This window comes from Molothrus ater, chromosome 14 (assembly GCF_012460135.2).
Source record: "Molothrus ater isolate BHLD 08-10-18 breed brown headed cowbird chromosome 14, BPBGC_Mater_1.1, whole genome shotgun sequence".
Classification (NCBI taxonomy): Eukaryota; Metazoa; Chordata; class Aves; order Passeriformes; family Icteridae; genus Molothrus; species Molothrus ater.
The window spans coordinates 4,409,783-4,425,664 of NC_050491.2; the positions used below are offsets into that span (position 1 = coordinate 4,409,783).

Consider the following 15,882-nt stretch of genomic DNA (forward strand, 5'->3'; position numbering starts at 1 on the left):
ATAACATTGACTCAGATGCAGAGTTCAGCTTTGCTCACACATATTCAACAAGTAACAGTGGTCATGAAGTTCATTCACAGGCCAAATGTTTTACCAGCCAGTCAGGGACATGTCAAGTTCTCTGTTGGAATGCACTTAAAACAAGCACATCTCCAGGAGATCCAAATCTGGCAGCTGCCCAATTTACCTCCAAACATGCTGCCACAGCACACAGTGTAACAGACACTGCTATCAGCCTGCAGACTGTGCTGCTTCACACACAGAGCTGTGTGTACACAGAAGATCCAACTACACAACCGTAAGATGGGTGCAGGAACTATGTGTGAAGACATCTTGAGAAAAATACTGAAAAAAAGCAGCTCCCCACTCAAAATAAAAATAAAAAAAAAGAAACTTCAGGAGGAAGCAGCAGTGACTATCTAAAGAAATACCAGAGTTATTTTATAGTACAAAATAAACAAAAGATATGAGGCAATGAATATATTTCACATGCACTTTCAGCCACTAAGTGCTCAAGAGAAGAAGAACCCCCAGAGAGGGAAAAGCCCCAGATAAGCATGTTTATACATTCTCCCTGTAAGGAATCCACACTCTTGAGAGGTCAGATCAGCACACTTTGCAGCAGGACATAAAGTCCTGCATCCCTTCCCAGGCATAATTCTGGTGGTTGTAGTTACTTACACAGCCCCTTTTTGTCTCTCCTGTCCTTTTTGCCCCTGTCTTTGTCATTGTCTTCTCCCAGGAGCATCCTTTGCAATTCCTTCCGTTCCTGCTCTTCTCTTTCCCGAGAGAGCTGAGAACTAGTTTTCTTGTTCTGTAACATATTCTCAATATTCTTTCCCATCTCTTCAAAGTCACTGTCTTCAGCTGAACTGCTATCTGTGTCTGTTGACAGGATCTCAGTGGATTCCAGAACCCTGAAATAGGAGGCATCCTGAAAGTCAGTGAACGTTGCCCTCCCAAATTAAAAAAAACCTCAGTCTGTTACCTTCCCAGAAATACAAAGGTAAAAATGATGCAAAGATTTGAGAATTAATGATACAAATCACTACTACAACAGGCATAATATATTCCCTTCTCAGCCCTCCTTTTAACCCCTGCTAAAAGAACAACTGTTTCAAGACAATCTTCTCCAAATAGTTGATCTCTTCTTCATTAACAATACCTTACTCCCTCACCACTCAAGTCTCAGGCCAGAACAAGGAATAATGCATGAATTCTTCTGTCAGTTTAAGAACAGAACACAGAATTGCTACCTGCTACCCAAGAGAGAGATGGCAAATTGTTCATAACAGAACAAAACAGGAAAGGAAAGGAAATAAGGTGGTGAACTACTGATGTGTGGAACTGCAGAACATCTCATGCTGTGACTCTGCAACACATTCTACCTTTCCAAACGGTCTGTGACAGCAGGACACTAAACCTGAGAGTTTCTATTAACAGCCAAAGGCCTCTTTCTTAGTGCTGTATTTCATGAGCCCAACAAGTTGAATGAACACCTACACCACCACATATCAGTGAGCCCCAGACATGCACAGAGCTGGGGCTCTGCAGGGACAGGGTGGGGTCCAAGGCTGTGAGCATCAGATAAGAACATACTTATTTTGTAAGTCGAAGATGCGCTGACACTCTTCTTTGTATCTCTCCTGATGCTCTGCCACAGAGAACCGAGAGCCACGGGCAAATTTGCTCATGGGCCCCTCCCCTGAGCGTGCCTGCTCTGTGGACATGGTACGGACCACGTCAATCACCTCCCAGCGGGACAGCTTCTTTATCTGCAAACAGGAAGACAAGGAGTGGTTCTAGAGACACACAGCTGAGGCACCTGGCTGTGGATCTCAATCCTCTCCACATGAGATGAAAGCAGAAATTTATACATCCCTTCCACCATCAGCTGCTAAAGCCTTAGTGAAGCATGCAGCCTGCCCTGGGCTCACACTCACCTCCTCCTCAGGCACTCCAAATTTCCGCAGAAGCTGTTTGGCATTTTTGAGGGAAAGCCGGCGCAGATCCGCATCTGTGCCAGTCACTGTCTTCTTCACTGGCTGAGGTTCTTTATCATCCTGTTCAGAGGAAGATTCAGCCCATTAATGTCATAGGAGTCTTTCCTATGCTCATCTGATATCTTCTCTTCCTTATGTCCCTTATTTAGTCCAGTTCTCCCACATGACTTCCCAACCACTGCTCCTTGGGAACTATACCTTCTGCTGGGTTGGTTTGTTTGGAATCTTGACATAAGAAAATCCTTCCCCACAGCCAGTGGGATCTGCAACACCAGTCACTTCTAGGAGGCACTTGCCCTTCATAGCAGCAATGAAGGCTCGTGTGGTGTTCCAGGGAGCTGTGCGCACCTGCCAGTGAGAAAATAAACAATCATAACCCTGCAACAGTCCAAGCTTTTATTTTGCAATTCTTCCAGTCATACTGAGAACTTTTCAACTGACACAATGAGGGCGAATTCTTCCTCTTGATCCTTCAGCTGCCCTGATAACACTTCAGTGAATAACTGAAGTGCTAAGGAACTCACAAAAAGGCATTTAAGGTAAAAAAGCCTAATCCTGGAAAGGACCTGCAAGAACAATCACCAAAGACAGGTATGAGCTGCCAGCAGAAGATCCCAGGAAAGCTGTGTGAACACAGGAAACTCTGAATTGGACTTTAGATATATCCTTTAAATATAAGGACCTCATTTTTCTCCTGCCATTCAAATTTATATACTGGTGTACACACTCATGCATCACTCTGATGATACCTCATCATCAATCTTCATTTGGAAATCCTCTTCATTCTCCTCTTCTGGAGCAAAGAAGGATTTCTCCCCGTAACCTGCATCCTGCAGAGAAATATTAGAGAAAAAATGAGAAGCTGAAGTCTCAAAAAGGTTACTGGAGACAGAACTAGAAGTCATGGAGACTTGCCATGCTGAACAAGCAAACTTCAGCAGACAGTCGTTTGCAAGATTCACCAACAGTAGCAGAGATGTCAAACTGCCCAGTATTTTGACGAACTCCATATCTAGCAGTGCACTCAACTTCAGAAAAAATAATCAGTGTCTCTTACAGCCACCTGCTGGTGACTTTCAGCTGTAGAGCTCCGGGTATAAACATAAGCCCTTTCTTGTACCTTCCCTTTGGTACTTTTGAGCTAATTCAATGTTGAGATAACAGGAGGTACAGATACAGTGTTTCTCTCTTTAAAACTTAACTCCCTTTTATGCAGCAGCAAATTTAGCAAGTGACACAACAGTCAGGGACCTAACTTGCCTACTTTATAGCAGAATTAGCTTCAGGGAGGAGGTGTTACCTAGGCTCACCCCTCACAGGGTGTCAGTAATTTGCCTTGGATTTAGCAGGATTTACCTTGAGCCGCTGCTCGGCTGCGATCATGCTGTAATAGGCACAGCACTGCTCTGGGGACACCATGGCTCTGATCTCCTCCTCTGTTGGCAACCTGAAATCCGGCTTTAAAACCCACCAGTTTGAGTCCATCCCTGAAAAATGCACAGGTCAAACACTGAGTAGTTTCCCACGTGTGCTGGATGCCATCACAGTCCCAGCTTTCATGTGCATGTATTTGCTTGCAAAACACAACACAGCCACACACAGAGGGAAGGGAATGTGTTTGAGTTGTATCTTTAATGAGTAAATCACTGCCCAAAGGGTTATTAAGAATGTCTAAACTTGTGACTAGTATCTACTGTCACTTGTCTAGTGACTACTAAATGTAGTCACTTCTCACCATCAAGCACACTTGCGCCAAAGAAAGCGCACATCCTTAAACACTGGGACAAACAGAACCCCTGTCAGATTACAGTTCTACAAGCTTTCAAGTATGGTTTATCAGGAGATGCTCCCTCTTTGTGCTGTGTCTGGAGCTCCAGGAGCAGCACAGGATGGCTGCCCACCAAAGAAAACCCCTCAGTACCTGTGCGTTTGAAATCAGCGCAGAGCTTCAGGCGCTTGCGGATGCTGCTCTCGGAGTGCGAGGGAAAGGCCTTCTTGATGTCCTCCATGCGGATCCGCCGCGGACGGTCCCTGCTCTTCCAGAACAGCCTGTAGATAAAAACCTACAAAACAACACCCGTTTGTCCAAAGAAACAATAAGCCAGCTTGCACAGGCAGTACACACAATGTTTCTGGTGACTGCTTCAGATTTACTACTTAAAAACCATTGTTTCTCATAAATTCACTCAGTGAAGTTTTCCAAGCTGTGTGTCTGCTTCAGGTTCGGCTGTTTTTGAGAAGGAGAAGGGAAAAGTATTTGTCTTGAAAGTTTGTTTTATCACATTAGAAATGTTTGTGCTTTGTCACAGAAATTCTGTGAACAGTGTGGATTCTCCTGCTCTGCAAATACCTCTGGAGTTATAATTTTGAGTTAAATTGACAGTAAATTACTAGAAATTTTCTCCTAAATATGAACTTGGGGATAATTACTGAATGCTCATGGACTTATCCCAAAGCTTAAACACCACAAGAACTAGAAAATTAAGAAAACCTGTGCAGGCAACTCTAATTCTGTGCTGTTTGATAGCAGAGTGATAACTGACTCTTAGTAAAACCCAGAAGTGACATTTTACACAGCACAACCACTTCAAAACCCACTCTAACTTCTTCAGTTTTGTACATTTATATATAATCTCCTAACCTTTTATTTGGGTAATACAAAGCCTTTATCATTTACTTTTCAGATAGGATGCCATTAAAACAGAAGAGAGATTTTATAAGTCTTTGGTTAAATGAAAACCAAAATGGCCTGTCTGGTTAACATCCAATGCTTGCAGTGCTCTCACCTCACAAGAAAACAAACAAACGAATAAAAGGAGGACAATGAAATCCTCAAATCAAGACTGTCCCAGGGCCCAAGCCTATGCCATGGGCTTGCCCCAAAGACCCCCCCAAGATCCCCAAATAATCTCCTATCACAGACCTGCAGGAAGTCTCTGATGTGTGTGTTAGCTCGCTTAGAGTTGGGCCCAGGTACTTCATAGAGTGGGCACTCCTGCCCAACTACAAAAATATCCACCAGTTCTCGAATGTAGTAACCTTGTCGTGTCCGGATGATCAGGAAATCTGTTTCAGGCATCTTATGTAAATAGATGGGGGCCCGGAAAAGATTGTTTTCAAATGCCTGTTAAGAGAGACAAATCAATGTTCAGAAATTTTGATCAAATCTTCTGTGATACAATCTGCAAAAAAGATCTTAAAGACCAAAACAACACCCCAAGGTTCATTGCAATGGTATACCATTATTTATATCACAGTATATGCAGATGTGCAGGGACTAGTCAAGGATGAAGAACAAAATCTTAAGAAACACAAGAACAAATGCAGAGATTGAAGGGCTCTTTGGACATTTAGAGGTACTTCAGGTCCTTTAAGGAGGTACTTTCAAAAAAAAAAAGACAGAAGGAACACATCTGCAAAAGAGCACAATAACCACAGAAACCAGCCCAACGCACAATTAGCATCGTTAGTTCTGTGATACATCTCTAATATGAACCTTCACCTTACCTTTATCCTGTGGTACAGAATGGAAGAATTATTGCTGCAGCAAGAGCAGCTAGCATTAACTGAAATCCATTTCTATTTACATTAATGGATGATTAGCCAGGTGCTCCTTGCAACATTCTTAATTCCCCTCCCCATCTCAAATGTATGTATTTTAACAACAGAGAGAGGCTCATAAAAGCAGAAGTCTGTACACCTGACTAGTAAGTGGCATCCAAAAACAAGAAGTGCAATTCTAAGAAGGTACATATAAAATCCTGGACTGTGAGAAATCCATGCTTTCTATCCCCTCCAACACCTATTTATTGAGCTTCCCAGCATTCAAGCAGCTTTGGTTTTCCCCTCAGTCTTCTCTAACACCATTTCTAATGCCATTACTAAGCAAAACAGCAAAGATTCATTTCCTGCAATTCTTGTAACTTCTACAATAACTTTAAAAAGCACAGAACAGAGATTTAAAAAAAAGAAAGCTAGGAACTGAATTACTAATAGTAATTACTATTACTAGTAAGCAAAGAGACATAAACTGGAATTCAAAAGGAAGTTGGTGGGTTTTTTGGAAGCTGAGCATTATTTGTGATTGAAGAAATAGGGCTTAAAATAAAGAGTAAAAGGTACTCTGCCTATTATGCCATGTCCAACTTATCAGTCTTTTAAATTAAAAAAACTCATTTCTCACCTGCAGTAACTGGCCTGGATGCAGAGAACCCAGGAAGGGAGAAGTGTGACAATAAACAGTCTCTCCATATTTACAGTCTGGAGCTCCTGGATCTTTGCCAGGTTTCTGGAAGGTGCAATGGAGGTGCTGTTAGCTCTCAGTGAGAGGCAGAGGGAAATCGCTGTCCAAGAGCAGAATCTGATACTCACCCTCTTGTAGTAATTTTTAATCTTTGTTGCCATGCCAACCTGCATCATCAGAGGAGCGTTCTCCTCACTGTACTCAGCCAGGATGAGATCTCCATCCTTGCCAGTGAGGTCCTGGGGCGTGCGCATGAAGAACATCTCCCCCCCGCCAGAGGCCTGGCGCTCCTGCTCCCGCATCTGCGCCGGGGACAGGGGACAGCGTCAGCAGAACAGCCCAGGAGCCACACACAGGGGCAGACAGGAGCAACTGTACCTTGGCTTTCTTCTTGATGTGCTTCAGCAGAGGCTGCACAGCATGGGGCCCGGGCTGGGACAAGGCACCAAAGGAATATTTCTTCAGGGGAGGCCGATGGAATTGTCGCAGCTTCATGGGACCCATGTGGGTGGGAAAGAATGGCTGGCGGAGCTCCACTGCTGGGATGGAGTGCTGGTACAGAACAAAAGCTGTGCTAAGAGGGACATCACCACCTCAAAAGTAAGACATTCCTCCTATCCTGTTAAACCTTAAATAAGAGAGCCTAGGGATATTTTTAGGTCTCCTAGCAGAAACACATGTGCATTGAAATTCACTTGTCATCATAAATGTTGCCTTTTGACAGAAAAGTGCTTACTGCCATATAAAGATCTTTCCTTTGCATACAGGGATGACTTCAATTTTACTATTTCAAATGGTACCCAATGGGATCTTTTTCCTAATCAGGAATTACATGTAAAGCCATTATCCCTATCAGTGGGGGATAAATTCATCTGGAATTACATACAGTTTTCCCTTTACAGAAGATGCTGGAGTCAGATGAGGTTTTAGAAGTCAATGAATTCCACAATAAGGAAGAAAAAACTATCATCTCCTCACCTAGGGCTAGTGAGCGGAAATTCATATTCATCGTAACTAAATTAATTTTATAATAGTCAGACTAAGACACACAGTAGCAGCAGAAGTACAAACTGCACCTCCTTCTCCCCTCCCACTGTTGGTTTACAAAGAATACTACATAATAAGATACCAAACAAAAGCACAGCGAGTAGGATACAGCAAGATCAAGCAGCTAAACCTCAGTTTGATGGGGCAATCATTAAAAATTAGTTCAAACTCCTAACTTTAATTGAGCATTAAAAATATCTTTCATGAACACTTAACTGACCTGCTGTAATCTAAACTCTGTTTTTCTACAAATCTTCAGTCCTACCCTCAGCTAGAAACAACCTACTAAGACACTCAAGCTCTCTCACTCACAGGGAAGACTATTGTGACTACCTGGATGATGTTGCCTCCAAAAGTTCCTCGAAGTCCCTGCTGTTTGGGGTAGTAAAATTCATCATTGGAGAGGTTCCAGGGATCCTTCACCTCTGGCTGAGACATGTTCTAATTCCATTTTTAACAGAGAGAGAGAGAAATGTCAAAAAAACCAACAAATCTCACTCCCTCCTGGTCATTCCCAACCCTGGAGATGATGCTAAAGCTTATGCTGACCTGCTGTGGTTCTTCCTTGATGACACCTGTTTTTCCCAACAGTATTCTACTCTTCTTTAGAGAAGATTCTTTCTTGTTCTCCTTGGATGGAGAGTTCAAAGTCATCTCTTCCTTTTCATCAGGAATTTCTAAAAGCACAAGTTTACATCCCTACCTTTCCTCTTCAAACCAACATGCATGCAAGTCAAATTAAGACAGTCACTCCTAAACACATCAAGAGCCAGATTAATCACATTGAATTTAACTTTCAAGGCATTCATTTTTGTTTTCTGTCAGTGCATTTAACTTGGAAGCTGAAAGTATACACCACACCAAAGGTTATTAGCATTGCCACGTTCTGCTTAGGCCTTTGACTTGCAAATTAACTTCAAAAGCCAGAACAAAGGAAGGCCATAAGTATTGCCCCAGTCCATTTATTTCCACTAGAGTGTGATTATAAATCCTTGGTTTCATTTCCCCATGTCTTTTCCCACTCAAGTCAAATTTCTGGATGCCATAAACGTACCTAGAATTATGTTTTCATCATTTGGATCAAGTGTTAAGACAGGAGGATCCAAGTAGGTTTCCATTGCCTGATCATCCCAGATGATATTGTCTTCCCAACGGCCATACACCAACTCTTCATTATCAATTGGGAAAATGGAGTACCAGGGCTTGTCTTCGTCCAGGGAAACTGCAACAATCATAAAGTAGAACCCTTGAGAATTTTATATACAGAAAACTATTTCAGTCTTGGCAGAAAACTATTTCAGATCTCACTCCCACATCTTACTGCCTCCACCTTCCCCACCTTTCAGGCTTCCTGAGGCAGGACCTCTGAAAGGCAAAAGAAAACTGATCTTGAAAGCAAAGAGGAAGTAAAGCCCCAAGTTTGAGCTTTACCAATGCTCAGAGATTTTGCTCTTTTGAAACACAGCCTCCAAAAAGTTTTAGAGCAAACAAGTAGCCCTTCTGCCACAGAAATATGTGTCACATGCACCTGTTCATGGGCCATTACCTTGCTGTTCAGGGGCCTTTTCCTTGCACTTTGCTATGCCCAGGACTCCTGCCACATTGGGCTTCTGTGCTAGAGGAATTGGTGAGTTGAGCAAAGAGCCACTGCGGTTCAAACCTAGAAAAAGGAAACCAAAAGCAAGGTCAGTTTGAGTGGGAGGGTCAGGGGCACTACAGTGCCTCAAACCAGGACTGGGGGATTGCATGGAGAGTGACTCTCAGCCTGATGGATCTACTGCTCATATCCCAAAGAGTGATATGTGTAATTAGAACTGGGAAAGCTTAAAAAACCACAGTTCACACAGAGCTGACTGTTGGAATCTGCAGCCTCTTCAAAGAACCTCCAATTCACCCACCCAATGCCTCAGTGTCTTGTACTCACAGCTAAACACTAAAGAATTGACACTGGTACCCAATAAAAATCTGACATCCCCATTAGTCTTTCCTTGTAAAAGCAGGATAAGATATAATAAACATTCATTCTATGTGAACAATTTCAATTTAAAATGCATCCATGTCTAAAAGAAGTCTGAGGCTTGTAAGAATTGTTACTTCCTCTCTAGAAAAAACAGTACACAATTTTTAGTTGAGGAGAAACTTCTGAAGACTTTTACATAATTCTTCCAATTAAAAACAAAAGTAAACAAAATTCCACTAGCCTATAAAAAGAGAAAATCCTAAGGGCAGCTTTGCTTGATATCAATGTAGAAGATCCAGCATGTGGTATTCCACATGGGAAGAAGAAAGACAGAGCTGGGATAGGGGTTTTTTAACAGAAGTGACCTACTATGGTTTTGGAAAGAAACCGAGTCTCAGAATTTTCAGGGGAGCTGTGATTTTTCCAAAAAGCATTCCCTCACAGGGGGAATTATGTTCTACATTTGAGACATGCAACTGTACATGTACAATTTTATAAGTGCTGCGGTTGAGCATGTAATGAGCCAGCTCACTGCAGCAAGTAAGGCTGGAGCCAGAGCCCTGATCACCTTGCTGGGCATTGTATGCAGTGGCATTTCTGGTCATGCTGGATGGCAGCCAGCCCGCCAAGCTCGCACGCTGCGTCTTAGTCCCTTTGTGCTTGACATCCTCCCCATTCCAGATGACATCATCCTCCCACTGGAGCTGTGTCACCATGAGGAAGTGCTCATCAGCTAGCAGATCATCCTTCTCCTTCGACGATTCTGCATCCTGGAAGGGAGTAATAAGAACTTGGAAGACGTGACTTGAAAGACATCATTCCAAACTAACGGTGGAAAATTCAACATCTCATTTTGCACAGTGCACAACAATCCACCAGCCCATCACCGGATTCTCATTGGGCAGCAATCCCCACATCCCTCCCCACACTCTGCCCCATGGTTCCCCTCTCACCCCCTCCTCTGTGTGTCCTTTGGTCTCCTCCTCGTTCTTCTCCTTCAGCTTGAAGCCATAATCAAAGCCACTGCCATCTTCAGGAATGCCCAGCATGTCGTACCAGAGCTGGGCGGGGCCATAGCGCCACTCGGCCACCTTGGGCTTGGTGTCTGTCACCTTGTCTGTGTCACCAGTCGACTGGGAAAATTTCGACTCCACAGGTGCCATCATGGTAATCTGAAGCACAGCAAAGGAGGGAATGGTTACACTGGTGGTTTATCTAAGTGTCAGTAAGAGGTCTCTTCCTCCTGAGTTTCCCAGCTTACTCTCATAGAAGAAAAGCATTTCTAAGAAGTTCTTTTCCATACTTACTAGCTGCCTCAAGAATGTTCTGCAATTAGACTTCCAAGAACACAGATTTCTTCATTGATACAAAGAGGGTAAGCTCTCCTATTGATCCTGTACCACGGATGCAGCCTTCTCAGTAAGAAGAAATCACCTGAAGTCATGACTAGTATTTGGAGAAGAGCTGCTGCCCAGCTGGAATACAAGCCAACTCTGTTCTCCACGTTTCTTTTGAGGGAAAAGCTCCTTCCTCTAAAAGGCGCTGTCCAATCCACTACTACCCCCAGCACTAGCTGGTGACCCTCTCAGATATCCCACCTCATCATCTGAAAGGCACTGCTCAGGAGGGGGAGGAGCAGCAAACTCATACTCCCAAGGAGATTTTCCTTCCACTCCACTCTCAACCACAACTTCACCCTCCTGTATCTGCACTTCCTGTGCCAACTCCCGGTGCTTCTTCTTGCGCTTCCTCCGGGCGCTTCGCCAGACCGACGGAACGTTCTTCCCAGGGCCAAAGAGACGCAGGAAACGCAGCACCTGGAACGGGAGAAAAACAGGAGGATCAGATTAAAACAGGCACTGTGGAATGCTTGCCCTCACCTGAAGAACACTAATGCAAGAGAGCACTCTGAAATTCAGAAACTCAGCCTGTGGTACAAACCCAGTTTCCAATGCAATCAACAACTTCTTGGTTATACTTAAAAAAGAAGTTTCTGATCCTTCTGTTTGATGGACCCCTCCTTTTCAAAAGGATATATTCTTAATTTCAGACACAGAGAAAGTCAGAGGGAAGAAAGACTGCCTTTACATATTGGACATGTGGTTAGACACCACCTGGAAGAAATTGATTTTCATTCCGAACAATCCACAATCTTCAGAAAGACAGATGGAGATTGAAGAAGAGTTGATAAAATTATCAGAAAAAGAGACAAGCTAAAAGAGAGTTATATAGAGATTTCTTAAGCAAACAGATAATATGGCCCAGAAATAATACACTTATTTTTATTTCCATTATAATGCAGTTCCCCTACACTGCATACCTCCATAACCTGCACTAATGGTAATGATAAATTTTCTCTCCTGTTCCTTTTATGGGTATGATTGCTGGTTGCTAAACACTTAAATTTATTATTTTCTTCTAAGAACTCTTTTAAAGAGGTAAAAAATTATTTCTAAATTAACTGACATATTTAGGAAACAGGAATTAGATTTGCAGATACACCCTATTAATGTTCTCTGTTAATCTGTTACACTGATCCCCAAAGGAAATGTTTATATGACCACTCTGTCCACCTCTGCCTATTCATGTAAACCTTCTTTCCAAAACTCCTACAGATTATTTAAAACACTTTATCCAGTTTCAATGACCTGTCAAGAAGAGCAAAGGTCTCAGACATCGTTAAATTGCTAATAGGTTAAACAGACACAAAAGTCTGCTACTGCACATGCTATTTTAGGAGGTTTTATCCAAAAATACAATGCTATATTAACATGCACAGCAACCCATCCTCATAGCAAAATCTAGAGGGCTTTAGGCTTTGCCAGCTCTATTGCTCATTAATTAATCATGGAAAGTGCTCAGCATTAATTGCTTGCACTGATTTCTGCACCCACTGGGCACACCCAACACTGAGCCAGTCTCTGATATTACATGCTGAGCATCAAAGGAATGAACACACTGACTGATACACAGGAAACACCAAGTTTGTAAAAGCCTAGAAAACATTGAGAAGGGAAACTTCTGTGCTAGAGCCTCACCTACAACACCAATGGACAGTGTTCGGCTAAATCATTAAAACATGACATTAATTATGCAAATTATTCAGCTCCTTACACAAACTCTCTGAGGCACACATAAAACCAAGTTATCCTTTTCACAACTATCTGTTTGGCAACTGTAAGCCCATCTTCATTGTCCTTCTCCTCCTACCTTTTCCTCTCTTCTTGACAGCTTTAAAACTTCCAAAATAATTACTGAAATATATAAACTGCATTTTCTATTTGGGAGCATTTAGGAAAGAATTGTAATGAATTCGCTTTGTGCAAAACCCAACCATTCTTTGAACCAACTTGCTTTGAGGTGATTTCTGATTTATGCTCAGAGCGATTTCAGGAGGGAATTAAGTAAAGATACAGATCACAAATTGTTACAGGAAAAGCACGCCAAGTTCAGGACAGCATTAAAGGAGGAGCAAGTATTTACCAGAAAAGCCAGGAAGGAGACAGATTAGCACTGGTTTTTAATCATCTAGCAAAAGTATCAAATCAACAGGCCTTTGCTATGGTCAGCAAAACATTCACATCCTGATTTATAGGATGCTTTTTAAGAAATTCCTGCAAATGGCAGGAAAATTATTAGATAAAATCAATCTGGAAACAGCAGCACACAGAAACTAAAGAAAGTATTGAGTGAGCAAGAACATCTATGTGATTACTGAGCAGATAGCCCTAAACACTGCACAATGCATATTTAGAGGGCTTACATGACACACATCTCCTCCACATATCTCTTACAATACCTTGCCTGGTCGAAATTCTGGGAAGAGCTCTGTAACACTTGGCAACTGTTTGGTAGCATCTCGCTGCATGATTCCTGCAAGAGGAAGTGTGAGTTTGCCTTCCTTGGATTCTGCCTGCCTGGCTTCTTGAGGTCCCATCTCTGACTCAGAATCAGAGCTGCTGCTGAAATCCACCTTGTCGGAGGCAGCAGAGGAAGGAGCAATGATGGAGGGCAAAATGATACCGTCTCCATCTTCAGATACTACAATAGAACAAGCACCTCATAAACAAACAGGTCTCCTCCCTCTCCCCTAGCATAACCCCATAGTGCCACGTTTACTGTTTATATGAAGTTATGCAAAAATTAAGCCTGTGCAGGTGTTCTAAGTACCATTCTGGTTTAACCTTTCATTTTATCCTAAGCGTTCCAGGTGAATTCCCCAGCCACAACTGAGAGGATGAGATAAAAAAACAGTTTCATTGTCAATACAGGCATTTGAACAGTCACTGGAAATACAATACTTCACCCTAGGCTCCAGGCAACCCTGCAACACCACCATGAACACTCACCTTCAGATGCAGCCAGCAGACCGAGTTTGGGTGACGCGTGGTGCCACAGAACTGCTACACAGAAGTGTTCACTTTCTTCAGACACTCACATTGCCAGAGAGAAGAAGAAAGTCCTCACTCACCAGTGGCAGCTGCATCTTTTTCATCTTCTTTTTTTCCAGGTACTGGAGGGGGTGGTGGTGGCGGCATCAGCTTGGAATCAATGTCTTCACAGTCAGCATCGTAATCATCCTCATCTTCATCTAACCAGGCAGGAGACAAGACCACGTGTTCAGCAGATAATAAAACAAAACCAGGCACCCTTTCCATTTATTCTGTCTCAAATCTGATGGCACAGACACCATTCTTATCTTGTAACTAGATAAAAACTCTTAGCAGTTCAGCTTCCTGCACAAACTCACTTGCAAGATGTAAATTTAAAAAATACCAAGGAAGGACAAAGAGAAATGGACAGAAAGATGACTGAAGCACTTAAAATCTAGGTGTGTTCATATATTCTGCTATCACATCCTTTTATTCACTCTTTGCAGAACAAATAAAGAAAATGTGGGTTAAAAAGTCCAAATCACCTTCATATCTCACTAACCACAGAAAGACACCTTTAAAGAATATGCCAAGAAATGCCAAGATGCATTTACATCAGCAGCTACTGACATGGAAAAGCTGCTTGGTTTTGAAAGCATATTCTGGGCCAGAATACAGACAGAGATATCTGGGACCAACAAAAGAACCAAGGTACCTTCTGCAGAGTCTTTAAAAGAAAATAAAATTCAAGAGTAAAGCAGGAGAGAGATACTAAGATTGACGTGACTCCAATGAGGAAGAGATTTCTTAAAAGAGGAAGACAGCAAGCAGTGGCTTCATCCAGTGAAGAGAGCTTCACAAAAGCTAGTACTGGGCTCTTGAAGCAAGGAGTGAAAAAGCACAATGCCCCAGAAGAGCTCCTACAGGCAGAGCTGCAGTGCTGGGCCCCTTTACCTGGCCTTCGAGCTGGCTGCAGGCTGCCCATCGCCTGCTTGTACCGACGGCTCTCATCCTCTGCCACTTCAGTGATGTCTGAGTAATCAACAGCATCCTCTGTGCTCTTAACCCAGCCTAGGAGAAACGCAAAACTTTATCCTAATTTATATTAGTTACATCAGACTTCACTAGGTACTTATGAATCCTTTGCTAAGCTTTCTTTCTTTAGAAAAACAAAACTATCTGATTAGCATCTCCCACCAGGGGAACTACTGTTCCCCTCACTCTAATCAAAAGCTCTCACGGCTCTGAATTTCCCCTAAAAGATGGTAAGCAACCAAATTTAGCACAAGGAACACTTATCACTTACTCATGAAAACTGTACAACAAGTTCAGAAAGAGATATAATACTGTGTGCTGAGTAGGCTTCTTTAATACAAACACAGACTAAACTCATTTATGAAGGAGGAAAGACAAGTAAAAGAAAAAATACTCATAAAAAATTAAAGGGAGCAGGTGCAAAATTGACCAGGAGCTACTGTGGAATTCTGTTTGGCAGGGTGGAGAAGGGGAGGTCTTTGACAGAGGGCCTCTGACCAGAGACCACCACGATATACCCTGCACACCCTGCAGACGCGGGTGCATTTTGTTCTCTCCGGCAAGAGCTGAGCCCCTGCAGCCCCTCCGCTCCCCAAGCGCAGCCACCCCAGCGCCAAACCTTCCTCGTCCAGGTGCGCTCCCTCGCTCTCGGCGCTCTCCTCCTCGCTGGCGGTGATCTCGGTGATGAGGTTGCCCAGCCCCAGCACGCCCAGCCCGGCCAGGTGCTTCTTGGATTCCTGGGGAGACCAGAGCTGGGAGGCTCCGAGCGCCGGGCCGGGCCGAGCCCCTCGGGCGCCTGCTGGGTCCTGCCCCAGAGCCCGCCCCGAGCATCCCCCGGGACATCCCGGGTTACCCTGGGACACCCCGAGCACCTCCATACACCCCGGTTCACCGCAGCAGAGCCCGGGATATCCCGGTACATTCCGGCACAAACCGCGTCACCCTGGCTTCACCCCGGGATAGCCCACAGGGCGCCCCAAGCACCCCGGCTCACCCATCCCTCCGCCCGCGGCGCCTTCCCGGAGCGACGCGGCCCTACCTTATCGAGGACGCTGTCCCCTTCCAGCTGCCCCGCCTCATTGATGTTGCCGAAGAGGAAGCCGGCCAGGGAGAAGGGCTCGGCGCGGCCGCCGTCCGCCTCCTCCTCGCTCTCCGAGTCCGACATCGCTGCCGCGACACCGAGAGCGAGCGGAAACGGCGGCGGGAGCGGCCCCGGGAGCG

At 43.9% G+C, this 15,882-nt stretch overlaps 1 protein-coding gene across 4 annotated transcripts in view; it reads right to left on the reverse strand.

The window, feature by feature from the left end:
• The window catches only part of TAF1 (TATA-box binding protein associated factor 1), a 29,287-nt gene extending 13,427 nt beyond the window's left edge, over positions 1 to 15,860 (reverse strand). For 2 of the 4 annotated variants that reach the window (XM_036401999.2, XM_036401997.2), the window contains exons 1-23: positions 15,701 to 15,860; positions 15,281 to 15,398; positions 14,581 to 14,697; positions 13,725 to 13,844; positions 13,053 to 13,126; positions 10,852 to 11,070; positions 10,207 to 10,425; positions 9,822 to 10,023; positions 8,840 to 8,953; positions 8,348 to 8,515; positions 7,843 to 7,970; positions 7,627 to 7,734; positions 6,625 to 6,798; positions 6,375 to 6,548; positions 6,187 to 6,291; positions 4,927 to 5,127; positions 3,925 to 4,066; positions 3,360 to 3,490; positions 2,753 to 2,833; positions 2,202 to 2,351; positions 1,944 to 2,063; positions 1,600 to 1,775; positions 682 to 917 (exon numbers count right to left, since the gene is read on the reverse strand). In XM_036401999.2, the coding sequence (XP_036257892.1) occupies positions 682 to 917; positions 1,600 to 1,775; positions 1,944 to 2,063; positions 2,202 to 2,351; positions 2,753 to 2,833; positions 3,360 to 3,490; positions 3,925 to 4,066; positions 4,927 to 5,127; positions 6,187 to 6,291; positions 6,375 to 6,548; positions 6,625 to 6,798; positions 7,627 to 7,734; positions 7,843 to 7,970; positions 8,348 to 8,515; positions 8,840 to 8,953; positions 9,822 to 10,023; positions 10,207 to 10,425; positions 10,852 to 11,070; positions 13,053 to 13,126; positions 13,725 to 13,844; positions 14,581 to 14,697; positions 15,281 to 15,398; positions 15,701 to 15,826 (3,403 nt within the window). In that variant the 5' untranslated portion in view covers positions 15,827 to 15,860. Of the gene's footprint in view, positions 1 to 681; positions 918 to 1,599; positions 1,776 to 1,943; positions 2,064 to 2,201; positions 2,352 to 2,752; positions 2,834 to 3,359; positions 3,491 to 3,924; positions 4,067 to 4,926; positions 5,128 to 6,186; positions 6,292 to 6,374; positions 6,549 to 6,624; positions 6,799 to 7,626; positions 7,735 to 7,842; positions 7,971 to 8,347; positions 8,516 to 8,839; positions 8,954 to 9,821; positions 10,024 to 10,206; positions 10,426 to 10,851; positions 11,071 to 13,052; positions 13,295 to 13,724; positions 13,845 to 14,580; positions 14,698 to 15,280; positions 15,399 to 15,700 lie in introns of all 4 variants that reach the window. The other 2 variants (XM_036401996.2, XM_036401995.2) reach the window with 1 other exon arrangement.
• Positions 15,861 to 15,882: the final 22 nt, after the last annotated feature.